At 40.0% G+C, this 19,481-nt stretch overlaps 1 protein-coding gene across 2 annotated transcripts in view; it reads left to right on the forward strand.

Moving 5' to 3' along the window:
• The first annotated feature begins 17 nt into the window (after positions 1 to 17).
• mettl15 (methyltransferase 15, mitochondrial 12S rRNA N4-cytidine) overlaps positions 18 to 19,481 on the forward strand; it is a 78,822-nt gene continuing 59,358 nt past the window's right edge. For both annotated transcript variants that reach the window (XM_062561733.1, XM_062561734.1), the window contains exons 1-2: positions 18 to 98; positions 1,837 to 2,082. In XM_062561733.1, coding sequence (XP_062417717.1) covers positions 60 to 98; positions 1,837 to 2,082 — 285 coding nt within the window. In that variant the 5' untranslated portion in view covers positions 18 to 59. The remainder of the gene's footprint in view (positions 99 to 1,836; positions 2,083 to 19,481) is intronic.

Below are 19,481 nucleotides of genomic sequence, written 5' to 3' on the forward strand. Positions count from 1 at the left end.
CTCTTCCTCTCTCGCAGGGGATTGGATGTGAGGTGCGCGTCATTAGTGACGCGCCGGACATGCTGCTGCTGCTGAAGGTGGAGTTCTGTTCTACAACGGTAAGCTACGGCAACCTTTCAGAGGTGTAGACACGTTTCTCTGTCACAGCTGACCGTGTCAAACGTGTCTAAAGGAAGCTAAATTGCCTGTTGCGGCCCTATCTGTAAAGTTAAATTCGTTCGACATTTTCACACTGTCTGTTGTGTACGGAATCGCGCATGGGCACCCAACATGGTGGCATAGCAACAATATCCTATGCATAGCAACAATATCCTATGCATAGCTCTGGCGTCAGGCTTAAAAAGCCCCTGACGATACAGAAGCATCACAGCACCTGCGCACACACTTGATAATGATTAAATAGTCTACCAAACGTCGCATATCCCTTCTTATCTCATCTCTCAGATCAAACACATCACTGACACATGATTAGAGTGTGCTTTTGTAAGTGAACTCCTTTCTTGCACATTAGCCCTGCGTTTGTTCTGGTGTTTTTTATTATTAAGCAGATAGTTCATCAACTGATCACCAGCTTCACACAAAATTGACGTTTTATTGCAGTACAACAACATAGAAACATACACTTAATTCCATGCGTCTGGTAAAATGAGCAACGACCAACTAACTGCTGTAAAGTTGTGCTATTGTGACCTTTTAGCCCCACTCTTAACTTACCACGGCAACCAAGGAGCCAAGGCGATTAGAGAAGGGGGCCTCAATCACGTGGCCTTTGAAAAATACCTTGTTCCCAAGTTTAATGATAATGGCGTTATTCTGTGTGTGTGTGTATATATATGTGTATATAATATATGTATATACACACACACACACACACACACACACACTCACACACACATCTTTTTAAAACCTTTTGAGTTACTAAGAATGGTACCAAGGGGATGTTTATAGTCATATATAGTATACAATGGATGTTGTAAAGATGGCACAGCCGAAAATAATTGTGCTAATTAATATGCTCCAAACAGTCCACCACTCATCCATCCATCATTCCCTGCTCTCCTAGTAAGGGGTTGCTTATATGACTGGAACCAAGTAACATTCTTGGTTTACATCTTGATGCAGACAACAATAATATGATAATAATAATAATAATAATAATATGGATACAAACAAGATGTGTGTGTAAGGCACAGGAGTTTGGGTTCACCGGCAGCAATCATGCCTTGTCCTTTTTAATTGTCATCTCTTCAAATACCGTATTACGCTTTGCAGCAATTGAACATTTGCTTTGTGTCCACCAATGCCTGGTGCACATTAGTTTCATTCCTTCAGCTTCTGAACATATTTCTATTCCATTTGAATCGTGCGTCACTAACTGATCTCTAATTTCCAATGCATCCTGTTGCCAGGGAACACCTGAAAACCCTTTTAACCATGTGGCTCACTGCAGGCAATGTTGTCCCTGTAGAATGCCAAAATTTTAAAATAATTAACCAAAGATGAACTTACTATGGTATGATTCAAAGAGCTCAACCTTGAGCGTGAAACGACTTGCAATCATAAAACTGTGATTTCCTCTTGTTTTGGACACCTCAGGTTGGAGACCAGTCAGTTAAAATGCCACTAGAACAAGATATCTGCAAGTTTACATGTTCTGATGTGGGCTTAATATCTTAGTTTTTTAATCACTATAATTGATCACTTCTCCAAATAATAGCACCGTTTGTACGAACACTTGTTTGGTAATTTTCAAATCTGTAGTCACCTGTCACACAGTTATAAACAATCCAACTCTAAATATGTTCTAACACTGTGTTGCTCTTGTTTTCTTCATAGATCATTAAAGGAATCAGTTTTTCATCAGTGTGCTATAACACAATGTTATGGAAATCAAATATTTCTGTGTGGAGAGCATGGAGGTCGTGGAAGTCAAGCCTGCACTCTTCTACAGCTTGTGCATCTTCTGGTCCTGGTCCCCTTGACAGATCTGAAGAACTGTCTTCTGCTTTAACCCCAAAACCTCCTCACACGCCTGTTATGCTTAAAGAGGTGCTTCATTACTTAGATGTCCAGCCAGGTCAGGTACGTTTGCATCTTTGTTACTTTTGCAAGCTTTTCAAGAGTTAATGTCTGGCTGTTGAGTATTTTTTTAATAATTCAAAACATTGTTCAGATTTAATTATTTTCATGTATAAATACAAAAAATTGTCAACAGTGTCATTTTTGTTTTTTCTTATCATTAGATAGCAATAGAATGTATTCCTTTTGATGAAAGTGACTGTAGTATTTATATTTTTAGACATTGTTATCTGGTGTGCTTTACTTGCTCTGATCATGGCTTCCATGCAAAGTCATCCTGAGAGGCATTTCTTATATCATGTTCCTCTGATATGTGTCAGGACATTTGAAACACCAATGAATGTCATGTATTTTGATACAACAACACCACTAACCAACAATCGACAACAATGCACATTTCAATCTCCCCACGAAGATAAAATGTATTGCATGTCTGTGGTATTAGTTTAGTCACATTATTTGGTTTTAATTGGATTTGAAACAAAAGCACATAAATCTTTAGAATCTTTGAAGACATCTATTAGAAATGACCTCTTAGCTGATCACGCATGAATTGGAGAGGGTGCCAACAGCTCTGCTTTCACTTAATTTATGTCCTGCCAGAACAGATGGGCATGAGTCAAAAGCCTTCTGGTCTGGCAGGCAGCATAGGAGGGGAAACGTTGTCCCCCCCGAAAATAATGCATGGTCAAGACAGGTGGGGGCCATGGGTCAACAACTTAGTCAGGAACTGCGCCACTGTAAGTCTGTTGGCAGGACACAGGGTGCTGCGTCGCTCCTGCCTGAACTTTAGCACCTCTAAACTCCTCCGCTGTCCGCCCATTTGCCAACTGTCCCGAGACAGCTTGCCAATCAGATGCTATTAAAAACAGTTTGATAGATTTTGTTATTTGTACTGTACAGGCTGTAGACCTCACTTAGTGTGATGCGTTGTGTAAATGTTGTGTTGTTACATCCAGAAGTCGTGTCTTAAACGTGGCTTCGCTGCAGATGTCTGCTAATCCTTTCATCTATATGATGACACATGACGAATTCTACAGTTATACCAGTTATATAAGTATTGCAACCTGATTAGGGTGCTTACTCATTGCCATGTTATATAGCTGAATAATCGCTCTGTAAAGACAGCCGAATGCCCCGTCGGTCTCTAAAAGGCTGTCAAAAATCTCAATTCTGACATGACTCCCTGGCAGAGCTGTCATTTGAGCAGTCAAATTTGTGATGGTTAAGCAATGGTGTCACTAACGGATCAGTGGCTGTGGGATTGAAAAACTGATATCAGACGAGTGTCCACTGAAATCACTGAGGGCAGTGAGATTTTTCTTATCTGAATGACTATTGTAAAATAATCACCAAAATATAATTGCTCTTGTCAGCTGAAGCAGAGCATGTTTGAATGGAGTACTTAAGCCACGATTGGTGTCAGAGAATATACTGCAGTTAAACCAAAGTGTGTAAATGGAGTTTTCAGTGCCCTGCTGCCTCCCACACACAAGCCGTCTGCCTGTAAATGTGTATGCAGGTTGCTAATTTGCGCTGGTAGCCTTCACTATATTTTTACCATTTTACAAATGGCCATCATGCTTCGGGATCAAATTTGATATTTATCATGTTTTTTTCCCCTGAAAGCAAACAATCACGTTACAAAAATGGAGACAGTTCATCTCTAATTGACTTAAAGGCAGGTGTAGGTGATGTGGCAGAAAGATTGTATTGATATGAGAGTCTGTGACTGAGTTAAGGTAAACTGCTGTCTGTTTAGGGCTAATCTCCCATCCTGCAACTGCAAAAGATGTAATTTTTTGGGGGCCAAGTTATAGCTGCACGCTCATGGACTTTTTGTGGTTGCGATGACTCACACCTTCTCAAAACAAATATTGGCTTCTTTACGCCACTGACGGCCGGCTGACTCCTCACTCACCACTTTCTAACCACCCTGGCCACTTGGGGACGCAAAGATTTAACACTGCTGAGGACTTAGACTTAATGGCTAAGTGGGTAAGGTAAATAACAGACCAGTTGTTGTCTAGGATACCTATAAAATGACTATACACATATCCTTACATTTTCAAAACAGATTTGGTGTAATTTATGTCATAAAAATAAGGTTTTTGTCATTATTTGCTGATCAAATTAACTGTCTATACACAGGCCCATGTTAACTGAGCTAAGTAAGAGAAAATGTAAAGCAAGTTTTAAACAACTTCATTCCTTGCTATAATACTTCCAAAACCTGTTAAAAGCAAAGGCTGCAAAGGACGACGCGTGAGAAGTCCTCTAGTAGCACAGGGTGCTTGCGTAGGGGACCGCCGCCAGAATAGATTAATGAGCCATCAGATGAGAGTCCAGGGGAAAAACCCTGTGCTGCTGTAGGAAGAGAAATGAGCTGCCTACGCCTACATTTCAGTCTCAACACACTCCCTCTTGTGGAATTTATGAGGCCATAAGTGATAAACCTCCTTTTTGGATCAATATCAGAGTCTTTCAACAATCAACACGTTCTTAGTCGGATTAGTCATATGATGACAGTCACAGCTAAACATGATGATGATGGTGATGGCATAGCATGAGATTTGTTATTGCTTAACGAATGGGGTTTTATAGTTTCCTAAAATATTTTCAGGTCATCCGGAAAGTAAGAGAAGCACAAAGAGGAGCGAGTGTGCAAAGCAAGTAGTCGTCCACGTGGAACCTGCACACAATAAGCATCAAAAACTAGGCTAGAGTTATGATGTTGGAAATCTAACACAAAAAATAGGTTTACAACTCCAGGAGGGGTTACTAGTCGGGGGGGTGTGGGGGCCGTTTGTCCACTAGTGCAAGCGACAAGTGGACAAACGGCCGGAACTGCCCGAGAAAGAAGAGGCCAGACCTTTTCGATGGGCACTGCAAAATACAACAAGACAGGCTAACCACAAATCCCAAGTGTTGGAGCCTGTTAAGGCCCTGAACCACAGCAGTTCAGTGCTGCATTTTTCACTTCCCCTGTTATTTGTTTAGCTGTAATTCGGACACATGATGAGGCCCGCCGCTCTATGGGTGATCACAAAACACTCCGCCAGCCTCTACCTGTGTTTTTTTCTTTTTGCAAGATGGAACACTGACTAGAATAAGTAGTGTACAGCTGTGTGACAGTTAGTGTGTAGTTAAAATCTGTTTTATCTTAAACCTTCAGTTTTTCCATTAAGTGTGTGTGTGTTTTGTGGAATTTATAGCTCATGGCTTTTGTCAGGGAGGAAAGTTGCATCAATGTTTAATGCAAGTTAATCCAGCATATCTTGAAATGTGTCCCCTAGTGTGCTAATGTCAGCAGAGGATAATCTTTTACCGGGTACTCGGTGTACCAGCTTGTAAAGAGGGGCGTTGATGGGGTTAATATGATCTTGTCTCATTTCATTAGTTTGAAGTCTTACAGCTGAATTTTGGGCTAACTGAGGTGAGAAATGACTCTTGAGTCTACAGTACAGGGAGCACCATGTACATTTGTGCAAGGCTAGCCTTGGACAGACACAGAGGTTCACCTTAACTCAAATATTAAGAAACTTAATATACAATCCATAAAACCTCAAGGCAAATCAAAAGCCGGCATTCATATATTTTAAATGAATTTATATATATATATATATATATTTATACATCTCATGTAACTATATGGAAAGAAGCATTTCAACTGTACGCTATTTTTGAGGAAAGATCCTATTTTTGTGTACTACATTGGTGTTATAATTTAAGTTCCCAGCATCAGCCTGATGAATCGCTGATGTGAATACAAGCAAACGGGTAATATGATATTGTCTCTTCAAATTAGTTAAAAGCCTTGCAGTTGCCAAGCAGCTGAAGACAAGAAATTGCTTCAGAAGTAAATACAAAGTAAAGGGAGTTACAGTAATTCAGTAACCCTTATAATTCACTGTTGAAACAAACTATGTAAAACTTCTACAAACGGCACATTATGAATCAAGTTTTATTTATTTATATGAAATAATTTTTCAGTCCGTCGGTGTCTCCTAAGACCTACAGTGCGTTTTCATGAATGTCTTTTGAAGACAATGAAGATTATATTTTCAATTGTGATCTGTCATGCAATTTTGGTAGTAAATGTTATTTTAATTGACACCATGCTTACGAATGACATTTATTTACATTGGGGAACAGGTAGTCTTTTTAAAAAGGTGTAACGGCTCGTACGACTTGTATGTCGTATGTGATGCACAGAACGAACACATTCTATATTATATTGAACAAATATTTCTTATCCTTTGCCGGGCCTTTAATGTTTTTTTTTCTTTTCTTCTCTTTACACTCCTTTTTTGGAGCACTGAGTAGTGAAAGAGGAGGCTGGTAAATAATTGATCCTTGTAATTAAACACTCGAGCCAGGGATGCTGGGGCTGATTGACGGCCAGATATTAGGCCCTCGTCTCGTAAGGTTGCAAGTTTAGTCTGAGGTTATCAGTGGCCAGAAGAGTCCTTCTCCCTCCCTGCCTCATTACTTTCATGAGTAGAACATTTCATAGCGGAGCGGTGGGTGGGGGTGTGGTGTGAAGACAGTCTGGGACTTCATTAGCCAAATGGGGTGCCTCAGTCCACACAGCGCCAAATCGTTCAGCTTTGTTGAGCAGACAACCCTTTTGTGGGTGCTTCACCACGTTGTCTCGTAGAGTTGTTTTAAGCCCTTTTATCTTTCACATTCTTCAGCTTCACTCTCATAACACCTTTAGCAAATAAAGTGAAACTCCTTGTGCCTTCCCGAGCAGGTGAAGTCTATCATAACTTCCATACTGTATTTGCAGAACTTTCCAATTTTCCTACATTGCTTGTAAATCTGTATCGCTCACAACTTTTAGTACATTGTATTGGTCAATCAAGCTGAAAATGATCTTTTAACAGTAAGTACTTTCCTCAAATGTTGCACTTTATTAATGTTTGAATGAATTTGCTACAAAAACATTGACTTTCCGTGTGCTTGAGAGAGAGAGAGAGAGAGAGAGAGACATCCGATGTGAAAGGGATTTCTCCTTACAACTGATGCATGCATGTATCCTGTGTGGAACACGGGTAAACTAGAGAACAATGCTCCTCAAACAACAATAAGAGTTATATTTGCATGTAGCTTTAATAACAATGATCAAAATTGTGTAACTCTGTACTCATGCATCCGATATTGCTAAACTCAGTGAAAATACATTAGAAGCCATTCTCGACACTGAATTGATACTATTAAGGCAGGTTGTATTGCAATATTTACATTTCTTCTTTGTGTGTGAGTGTGGGCATGCTAATCAGATACATGCCCTGTGGACAGCCGATGACTCATTCCACCAACACATCTTTAATTGCCATTCTTGTGAGTTCCAACTGCATTATCTCAGTGGTCTTTCTTTTTAAAATGTTTATAATCATAAAACAAAACCTTCATCATGTAGTTATTGTTCATCACGTTTACGGTTTAGGTAGTTTTGGTAATTTTTGTGTTTTTTTGTATAAAAGAAAAAAAAAGAAGAACTGATTCCCGAAATTTGACTTTCTACACTTTGCTGCGGTTAATACTTTGTAATGTTGGAAATGCTACAGCTCTTGCGAGATCAATGTTGTTTTGCAGGATGACTAAAGTCTACCACAGAGCCCAACCACGTCTAGAAATGCTACAATGCCACTGTAGGATGCCATATTGTAAACACAAGACCTGTGTGGGGATGTGCGTGGAAGCAGTGACGTAGAATCAAGTGACCTGATATGTTAACACCAGCCAACACACACACTCATTTTTGTGCAGTGTCATCAAAGGTGCGGCCCATTTCACAAAAGTCTTTAGTGAGCACACGCAAATCGCAAATGGTGGCAGCGTCGCGTTTCAGCAATGATTGTTGCTCTCAAATTGCAGACCCATTTCCGGGTCCTACTGAGCTCTCAACTGCTTATTGGCAGCAAGTATGGCATTTGCTATTTAAGGATTGAAAGAGGTCAGAATTAGCTAGAGGAAATGATCTCATGTTGTTAATTGCAGCTTGCACATGTGGTGAAATTGGCCCCTGGCTCAGCTTTTGACACAGTGCAGTGCAATGTCATCAGCCAGTTGTTGAATACATGGAAATTACAAGCAGACCAGGCAATTCTACCCTTTACCTGATCGTCAAAACGGAGAAGAATATTATTCTTTGTGACTTTCCAATTGTAAAAACCAGGGTCTTGGGGCCAATTTAAAGTGAATGTAATTTAAAATACTGTGTTATTTCTCTTTCTGATCTTGCTCACCATGTGTTCCTGCATCCTAATAATCTTTTTTAAACTGCTGTTGCACCTTTTCTGATGAATTCAGTTGTAGTGACCTTATCTGTGTATTCAACATTATCTATATTCCCAGCAGCATGCTGATGAAGTGCTGTTGTTCTCAGCTGGAGTGCTTCCACTCCATGCATATTCTGTTTACCTACTAATTTGGCAGGGAAGAGCATGTTCGCTCGACTCTACATGACACTATCAGACCTCGACCTAAACCAGTAGCAGACATTCCCTTGCTTCCTTTAAACAGTTCTTACAAAGACAGACCGACACCTTGCTTTGTAGGAATCGCTTAAAAACCTGCTTGGTACTTGTTGAAAACAAAGATGGACACGTTCTTCTCCCTTGTCACACTTTTGAGGGACAGTTTTTGAAGGATTGTTGCGTCAATTCTAACATTAAAATCAAACTCCACCCCGACCACTGAGCCACCATCCAGCTGTTTCAGTTATTTTCTAAGTTTAAACTTGAAAATAAGTAAATCGAATCCTCTCACATGTAAAACTACACATGCTTCTTAATCCGTTTCATCACAGCACCTTTTATTGATTATAATACCAGTCATGCGAAAGCCCAGGGAACTTAATCGGGGAACTTAGCGCTCTACTATTAAGCTCTCCTTAGAGCCCACCCCCTTCCCCGAGCCACTGTCCATAGCCTCCACCCCATTCCCTAGTTCTTTTCATTTCAAATTGTATTGTATACCCAGTTTCCAAACTACTGGAAGCATTTTCTTAAATGCCTAGAAGTCTTTTCCCTATTAACATGCCTTCCACCATGAATCCTTCATTTAGCTCAACTCCTCTTTGCTCTCTCTAATGGACATGGCCCGGTTCTTCTTTTGTCTTCCTTTAGTACCATGAAATTCACCTTCAGGAGGGGAAGTCATCTTTCCTGATGCTTCTTTACATTTTGTGAATATAGTTTGATGATTTCCCCCCCCTCTTTTCAGTTTTACTTCAGCTTTCTCTCGCGCTTTATATGGTTTGCATTGTTTCCCTTGCACACTGTATTGACAGTAGTGTCACACTGAAGAGAAATCCTTCAGAGCAGTGAAGAAAAGCAATGAAGCATGTAATCATTTTTAATGGATCCACTGCATCATATTTGACCTTAATTCTTTTTTTGCTGTTAAAACAAAGAAATAACCTTTTGGCATTTCCATCACAGCTAGTGGTATTTTCAATTTACTGAAAGTTAGCAGTCTATATTTGTATTTTTACAATAACAAATTTGTAGGGATGTCAGAGAAACGGTGTACGTGGTTGGTCAACCATTGAGTTAAGACTGACCTCCAGTTAGTTCAAACTGGTTAGAAATGATTGTTCAGTAACATAGAGGTAGTGCGGCATCAAAATGTCGTGGCAAGGGGGGGCAATATTTGAAGTACCCTCCTCTCTAACCCACGTTCAGTGGCTCGCAACATGTCGACGGTGGGCAATACTGGGGGGGTAGTCGTCACTCTGGGGCTTTCTGTCCCGCTGCTGGGAGCTCACACCGACATATTGGCGACATATTCATGTCGGTGAGGAACTGCCGTGTGTAGAAAAAGATATATATATATATATATTTTTTAAATTGCACACATTTTCAGTGGGGGAGTAATTTCAAGGTGGGGGGTGCGCTCCTGATAGAATGATAGGGGAAACACTGCAGGGGGAAATTTGTGTCTGATGTGATTGTTTGATTGATTTTTTTAAAGTGTGTATATATACTCTTCTATCTCCAATAATGAAGAATTTATGAATGAGCAAATAGTTTTTGTTAAAATATGCAACTGCTAAACCCAGGCTGCCCCCGAACAAGTCCATTCACAGTGAAGGTTTGCACTTGCGTAAGTTGAATACTGGACCAGAATTGACGTACAGTTGAGCCGTCTCATAATCATAGATCATAGAGTGCAACCAAGATTCAAGGTGAGCACACCGAAACTCTCTCTCTTCAGTATATGGACGTGAAAACAGCAATCTTGTGTTAAACTCTGCAAAGGTCACTCTGCACAGTGACACTCAAATGTCCAGGAGGAGAAACTGTAAGTAAAACTGAGTTTTTATTGGAGGAGAGCTTGAATATTGCGTCAGCAGGTTTGCCACAGCGTCGTTGGGAAATACCTGATAAACTGATTTTGTTTAGGTGATGTCAAATAAAGTTCAATCTTTGAGGAAATTTACATACCAGCGCAGGTATGACGAGCTTGACTTGTCAAAGTAATGAGGAGGAATTTACATATAAACCCTCTGGCTCCTATTTTCAACCCCAAACTAACTTTTTATTTCTTTATGAACGGTGAGCAGTGGGACTGTATTCCGTACTGATGTGTATCCTGGTGTCACAATTCATTCTACAGCAGTGGTTCTCAACTGGTCTGGCTCCGGGACCCACCATCACCCCTTAATGACAAGCCGCGACCCGATCAGGGTTCTAATTGCCGCGCTGACTGAAAACATGGACGGACGAGCCGGAAAAAAACCGACACTCCGCTGCATTAGAGAAAGTCCCTTCAAAATAAAATCACAGGATGATTTTTTTTTTTTTTTTTTCCATGCAAAGGCCCGCAACCCACTAGTGACCCACCAGTTGAGAAACACTGTTCTACAAAATTATCTGTTGAATCCATATAGTTAAAGCCAGTTATTCTAATATAGGAACATGTATGTATCTTTTTTTCTAGCTGACGGTGTTTTATAACAGTCTTGGCATGTTTCTTGTAGTGCACCTGCGATTTTGAATCATGATGTTAGTCAGTAGGTTCCTTGTAAAGTCTGCATTCTGTTTTATGCACAATTGAATCTTTCCAGCAGAGAATGTAGCTCAGTAAATCTCCAACCTGCAAGACAAAAACAGACAGTTTGGCTGGGGGGGTGGGGGTGGAGAGTGATGACTCATGCACACAGTTGAGGTCCCTCCCTTTCCATTTCTTTCAGTATCCAATCAGTTCTTCCCCAGCTGTCACTCATTGCCTCAGAATCGGATCCTCACAATGCTCTACCATTCTCTGTAATCACTGTGTTTGCCAAGGATTACAACTTAAAAGATAAATCAAAAGTGACATATTCATATTATTTAGACAGATATTGTTACTTCATAATGTGATCACCCTGCAGTGGAAATCATAAACCTCTGCAACAAAGATGATTTGGTCATGCAGTCGCCAAATTTAAATGAAACACACACCAACACATTTTGGAATCCTCCAGAAGAGATTTTAAAGTTGCTACTCAATGCACATTGAAATATGTTTTAGTTTTAATAGAAAACGTATAATTCTTGGATAAGTTATCTAAGATCAATTACTCATTTAAAAAAAATGCAATTACCTTTAGATTACTTTTTCAGAACACAGGTAGGCTATAAGGCAGCAGAAAGACTAATCGTTGCCTTGTATTGCCCACGTACAGTAAATATTGAGTTATTGGCTCATAGTTTCAGAGAAGATACAAGTGCCTGCTATCCATGGTTCTCCAGGGATCTCAGCACCACTGGTGTAAGAGCCAGGAGTCTTTGAAGTGGGCGGATGCTTGACATGGGCTTTATGAGCTTCATGTAGAGGAGGACAGGGACCAGGGTTTTCCTCTTTGCAGTCAGATTCCGATTGAAAAAGGAGAATAGTGTAACCATAGAACATAGGCAGAGCTGGTATAAATTAGCTGAAAGTGGTGGGCAGAAGGAAGAGTCAATAAGGGAGAAGAAGTAAAAGAAAGAAGATGTGAGGGGGTTGAGGATGTTGTGGTGTTTGACTTGGTGTGAGTAGAGGTTACTTTAACACAATATTACAAAAGGCTGTGTCAACTGAGTTGTTGTCACTGGCACTTTGTCAATTCAGATTATTTAGTTGCAAGATCACTCTATAATTGAGTGGTATTTTCAATTAAATTTAGGAAAATCTCCAGGGGCTTAGATGACGTATTGTCATGTCGATAGTGATAAAGTGATACCTAATGAGGGCTCTAATTTCTTGACTTATTACACTAACAATTTAGTTAGTAACACCAGCAGGTAGTTTGTGTGCAGCATTGCTGCGTTTGCAGACTGATTCCAAACTGAGTATTTATTTAAATAAAATTGCAATTGCAATTGTATTAAGTTAGTATATATCTTGTTTTCATTGCAAAAACATTAGCACTATGATAATTTTCTTTTTTATGTTGCTATGGTTTTGGAAACGGAAGCTTCACTTCACCCACAACACCCACAACACCCACAACACACCCAAAACACACACCTCTAGTGTTTCAAGCCATAGTTTGATTTTATTTATTTAAGTTTTGTTTTTATGTTTCTCTGAAAACTCTGCCGTCACCCAAATAAGTACGTACTGAAGGTGAGTGGTATTTCTTATGTGGTGCTCACTCACACAATTTCAAGTGATACATGCACACCTACAGGGAACACGTACTTGTTTGTCACCAGTTTACGTGACCTAGGGGTCGACATTGAATATCCTCTGACAGCTCCCGCAGCCATGGCTCTCCAAAGATCAGCACCTTGGACAGCGATTACGGCACACAAAAAAATGATCCACCTGAGTTAACAGCCGGAGGGCCAATATATGGTCTTAAAGTGTGATAACAGCTGATCGTAATACTATTTTAGATTGATCAAGTTTTCAGTTGACTGTAGCCTGGTAGTCATCCAGGCGCCTTCAGATTAGTACAGCCTCATTAACTAGATCCTCTGCCTGTATTACAATAATAACACACCAGAAACAATTTTATACAATATTATTATCTTTAGAAGATATACACATACCAGTCAAAGGTTTTCTCATTCAATTCAATGAGAAGGTGTATTCAAACCTTTTGACTGGTATTGTAGAACGGTATTGTAACCAATTCAAATTAGATGTAAGGGATAGCTAACTTTGCCCATCCCATTTTCTGTTGTTAAGATTTGTTGTTAACTGAAATTTAAATTCAGTTTATGGCTGTTTTTAGGTCCTAGCTATGTTTCCTAGTGACCATCATTCTCAAGTAGAATCGGGATCATAGTTCTTTTAAAGGAAACCGAGAGATGTTGTGTTTGTTACACTTGCATTACAGGGCAGAAAGCGAGCTGTGCTTTTTCTTTCATGGATTTTTTTATGAATAGGTTTTTTATCTTTTGGGAGGCACTTTATCATCGAATGGGTATTTGGTCTTATTTCTTGCAATCTATAATAATGCCAAACTAAGGACTAGCTTGGATAGCAGTGTCTCTCCCTTTTGATAAACTACACATTCAATTATTATGGTTTACATACATGTCATGTAGTTTCATGACTGAAGTGCGTTTTCTTAAACAAAAGTGGCAACTGTAATAAAGTAGTTTTAACTGACATTTCAGACATGTCTTCTTGCTTCTCCCGAAATGCAGTAAATATGATTCTTTCTAAACCTTTATGAACCTTTCCTTAGCTGGAACCAAGGTACTCCAGAAGGAACATAGAGACACTTAAACACTTAAATATTTGTTCTCATCACATCCCAGATTGTGTCTGTTATTTGCTATATATGGTGTTGGGAATACACTGTGACAGACAGACTAGCCAGCTTCATGAAATTGTTTAGATAGTTTCCCAGTATGTCCTGTGCCTCGTGCTGCACTGAGTGCACACACATCTTTAGACGAATAGCCTATCCGAAAAAGGGATGTCTCCTGTGAAAAGACAAAACGCTGGCACACTTCCCAGTTATTATTTGTTTTCCCCCAGAAAGAAAGTGAACGTGAAGAAAGTCCGACACTCCAGCAACTGAAGATATTTTTCTCAAACATTTTGCAACATTTTCAATGTGATCCTCACTTTCGGTGTCCATGGCTGCCATTGAAAGGGGCACAATCCCATGTATACCGTGTCTCTGTGGATTTGGCTTGGCAGTATTTGATACTCATGTGCTACGCTGTTTCTTCCTGTGTTTATGTGTTTATGATTGTTTGGATCAAGAGCTGACAATTCAAAATATAAATTGTGCAAGCTGTGATAACTCATGGGAAAGTGGGAGTTATTTCTATTGCTTTGTAGAAAGCCATTTGATTTTAGGTGGGATCTATTTTTTTATTAATTTGCAGGACATAATTACTGATTAAAGTTATTCCGTTAGGCTTGTATGATCTTGGGAGCATGAATTGTGAATTTGTCATTAGTTGCAGCTTTAGTTAAGTGTTAACTGCCAAGAAGTGTGTGTGCGTGTGAGCGTGTGTGTGTGTCTCTGTGTTTGTGCGTGTGACCATGTCAGTAGTGTTTACACAGTAACCCTGTATGTTGAATCATGCGTTTGAAAAGATTGAGTTCTATCCCCGGCAGTATTAGCCTTGTTATACCTGTGCCTACATGTCTGTAGGTCGCATAGCATTTCCAGTAAAACAAACAATTTGGCCCAGCAGGCTTGTTTAAAAAAACGAGAGCTGAACCTGCAATCTGCATAGTGCGATCTGAAAAAAAAGGTGCGCAGCAAAGATGACTGAAAGATAGAAAATTAGAATAAATACTTAGTTTGCAGTCAGTCTTCAACACGTAGTCAAATCCCTCCTCCCAACCTCGTTTTAAAGACAGTAGAGCACTTCTTAAGGGCCATGGGTAAAATCCATATTTGTAGAGTTCATGGGAATCATTGATCAAAATCAAATTTAATTTCCCACACATTCATCAATAGCAGTTTCCAATACTCTCGTTTAAAACAATAATGACAGAAGAATCAGAAACACTTATTTTATTTTTGTGTTTTCATAGCCCTTTTAGATTATTTAACTGCCTTTCCTATTTGCTCAGCACCAGCAAACAGTTAATCATATGTCACCCACAATTAGCATGATAAAGTTCAACTAATTAGAACTCATCCTTTGGGGACCATGAATATCAGCACCAAATTTCATGCTATTTATCGTTTCATTAGTGTTCATGACATTAAACTGGACTCGTCGGACTAAAGGACTTTGGGGGCTAGCAGACGTTGCCATCCTGTAAGTAATCACAGGCCTTATTCAATAAAATGTTCAAATATTACACAAAAACAAATATGTTCATCTCATCAAATATGTTCATCTCTTTGTACAAATAGCAAAACAACATTACCCCTCCTTACTCGAGGGAACCAAGGAGCCGCCACAAAGCGTTTCTTTATAGTTTAGTGAGTTTCTAGACTTTGTTCCACACAAAAACTGACCGTATTTCCTCATTAGTGAAAGAAAAGGTGGAAAAGCCCTTATGAACTTTGATAAAATTCACATAACAAAACTCCTACAGCTTAATTTCTGTTTCTACTTTGCATACGCAGCAGGGGACACATAACAATATATATATATATATATATTACATTTTTATGTGACTAAAAAGGGTTGGCCTTCCCAATGGCTTGTTTTGACCTAGCTAGGGTTTGTTAATTCTCACATTCGTTTGACCTACGACCTCCCAGTTAGTGGCAAATTAGCAAATGCAATTTTTATTCTGTGTGCAGACTTGTGTTGTCCTAACTAGCTCAAATACCTCCTCAAGGTATCCCCCTTTGTTTGAACTTAAGCCAAAAGTGAACAAACCGCACTGAATAGATGAGGAATGACATTTTTTGTCATAAAGCTTCAGCATTCCTCTGACAAAGGAGAGATTATCTTAACATAAAGAGAGGCATTTGGAAGCAGCCCTCTGGCAAAGAGTTTTGTCAACATTTTGGTGCTCCTGTATCACTCTCTCACTCTTATTGAGTCACTCTCTCTTCTTCACTCTCAGGCACAAAGGAGGTATCTTTAGTATGGTTTGAATTCAGGTAGTTGTGTGCCTCTCCGACGTCAATATATCTCTTGACAGAGTAATTAGGGGAAGCTTTCATGCCTTTTGAGTCTGCTATCACTGGCCATCTGTTTGTGCACCACACACCCCACCTCCACCTCCTACATGCTCGACTCATATACACGCCTATCTCAATCATTTAATAAAGTAGAACAATACACTTTTACATAAGGGGATTCAACATTTATTTTATTGTAAGATAGTCTCGTCATAGTTTCAGCATGACAGGGGTTATTAGTGTGAGATTGATGTCCAGACTCAAGTGCATTAAAGCCACAGCCAGGTATGTAGACAATTTGCCGTCGTCAATCCAGTAATCATAACGTGATTACTCTTATTAACCTATTCATAACGTGCTCTTTTGCTGCAAACCGGCAACAATTTGTGCTCACTTGTATCTCGCCATGAACTTTGTGTGACAGAGAAAGAAATGCAAACCGGTTACCTCCACTCTTGCCATGGCAACGGACGCGACAAGAAAAGCGATCCTGTACCTGTGTATCTGTCTCCCTAATGGTCTGTGTGTTAGTGTAACAAGATCTGTAAAAACTCCCCTCAATGACATTTTAGATCCCCCACTGTAACTGACCTGGGCTGGGGAGTCACAAGTAGGATTTAGGTGAGTAGTCAGCCTTCTCTCAGGTTCCTGTTCCCCTTTTCCTAATGAATTCCACCATACGACTTGAGATGAGGCCCTTTTTTCCACATGGCCAGGATATTATTTACTGTTGTGTGAACTGTAGAAGGTTTTCAAATTCTCATTAAGGGGGGAAAAAAAAGAATCCTTTCCCCATATCCTACATGTAAAATCTCTCTAAATAGAAGCTCAAACACATTTTATTCTTCGAACATGGCCTTGAGAAACTGTTCCGTGTTTTACGTTTTTCTTCTTGGGAAGAAAAGCTCTCGTCAAGAGTCCTATGGAGGGACTGTTGTGTCCTGCATTTTAGCACCTGGCAGCTTCAGTGTCGGTCTGCACCACTTGGACCACTCCTAACTCTCCTATTCCCTCTGCTGGGAAAGGCAGATATTACACACCCTAAACGAAGTACAAAACACAGTAGAGTAATTACTTGTTTTTGAAGTATGATCCCGGCATGTAGAGACCGAGATGACCCTCAGCTGTTGTTCCGGCTCAATTCCAAACTGCGGCATTCGCTAGGAAGGCCTAGTCCAGGTGAAAGCTTCGCGAGCACCCCTCTGTATGAAATATCAATGCGGAGGACTCGCATCCAAGTTTGGTGTCAATCATCATTGCAAATGCCAAACACTTTATCACAAAATCTTTTCAAGAAGTTGTTTTGCCCATCTTGTGGCAGAAGCAGCAGGCTTTTGGAAAAAAAGAGGAAATATTTCCACACCAGCTTTTGGACAAGCATGTTGTTCTTCAAGGCAAGGTTTTTTTTCTTTTTTCTTATATATCACCTTGTGAACATCCAATTCTCCATTCATTTTTTATTTTTACACAGTTTTTTTAGTTTAATGTATTAGGTGTGTATACTAGTGAGTAAAAGGGGGGGAACTTTTACAAAACACCGTAAGGATGCATAGTGTCAGTGCTCAGTACACCAGTGATAGTCAAATGGAAATAAATGCTCAATATTTATATTTTCAACCAACCAACCTCAAATAATATTGAGCATTAGTTGGCATTCTGCTGGCATCTTTTTCACCAGTGAGAAAACCAAGCTTTACCTTTTGGTATTTGGGCCACAGCTTCCAATGGGATGTGACGAAACACAACCCAGTCTCCAAAAAAAGCGTGAAATGGCTACGTTGGTCCACCGTGATAAACGTAGTCATGTCACGTTTTCCCCCAAAATAACGTTACTATGTTACGTTTCTTTTGGCCCATTCATTTACATTGCTTTGCAAATAGGTCACGTGACTATCAAGTTTCCCGGTAGCAAAAAGAAAAACATGGCGGACGGTCAGCATAATCTCCGTCAAAAACACAATATTTTAAGAAAGCATCAGCATTTGTATGCATTTCGATGGCATTTCTAGCGAGAAGTATGCGTTATTCTTTCATAATCTTCTATCAGAGACTGTAGAAGACCTTCCGTTTATTCGTTTCTGCGAAGATTTGAGTGTCTCTTTGAGAAAGCGTGGCTACGCAACGCCTTTAACGGCGCATTATTGAAAAAACACTTCCAGTGGGGGCGTTACCGTAAAGAAGCGTTCAGCCTTAAAGCCACTAATCGCCAAACAAAACAAACTCAAAGCACACGAATCACATTATGACTTTTTAAACATAAATTCCCTTACTTTTATGAGTTTTCAATGAAAGAATGCATAATTTCCGGGTGTAGGCAAGCCCGGGACATCCCGAATTATGGGCAATTTTGATTTGTCCAGCTTTTTGACAGCTCCAGTCCCGACTTCCAATCACAGCCTCCTAAGTCAATGACGCGCCTTAAACTCTCGGGTGTTGTGTGATTGCAACTTCCCCCCCCCCCGAACATTACGTCTTGTTTACATGGAAAAGGGGGGCGGGGCTTCGCCTTCAGAGCGGAGCGTCATTTCTCGCTCCACACGTCTCCTCTTTTTACTGGCCAGGAAAACGGGCGATCTATCCCACGTGGGTCTGGCTCCATTCCATTGGCTCTGACGAATCCACGGAGAGGCGGGACTTATAATTTGCCCGGCAAACGGAGAGATTTGAACTCCATTGCTTGCCCTGTGCGTGAAGTGGCCGTGAGGCCTCCACTAAAGTCTCTCTCTTTATTTGTTCTGCTTTACTCAATAAAAGTAAAACCTTTACAGATATACTGTACACACACTAGGCTAACATAACGGAGATTCCAGGCTTCGTCCTTTATGTTTTATGGGGATAAAGCCTCTGTAAGTAGTTTTTTCCCAAGCAAATCTGAGTTTCTTCTGTTTTTTGTGTGTCCCATACAAATATCAAAATATATATACTGATTTTCACATCCAAACACACTCACTTATGTTCCCTTTTATCATGACAACAAGACATTTCAAGATAAACCTTTTGCTTTCATAAATATGACAGTTTTAGTGTGTAAATGCCCAGCAGTGTACAGTCCGGGGGCCCCTATCGGGCCACTTGTTAGATGGTTCGATTAGTCTATCACTACTATACTTTGATCTGACGACTAATTTGCACATCATGCTCGTACCGGCATGGCTTCGCCCTTCCCAGGCATAGTTCATCATCTTCCGGGGTCCTATAGCCAGTGTTGGTAAAGTTTACTTTCTACATTAACTAGTTCAAAGTTTAGTTCACACATTTTAAAAATGAACTAGTTCAGTTCATAGTTCAAAATATTTGAAATAAGTTCACGGTTCCAAAAAATGAACTAGTTTAGTTCTTTTTTTCCATACGTTGCTGCGAGCTA

This window comes from Pungitius pungitius, chromosome 4 (assembly GCF_949316345.1).
Source record: "Pungitius pungitius chromosome 4, fPunPun2.1, whole genome shotgun sequence".
NCBI classification, from domain to species: Eukaryota; Metazoa; Chordata; class Actinopteri; order Perciformes; family Gasterosteidae; genus Pungitius; species Pungitius pungitius.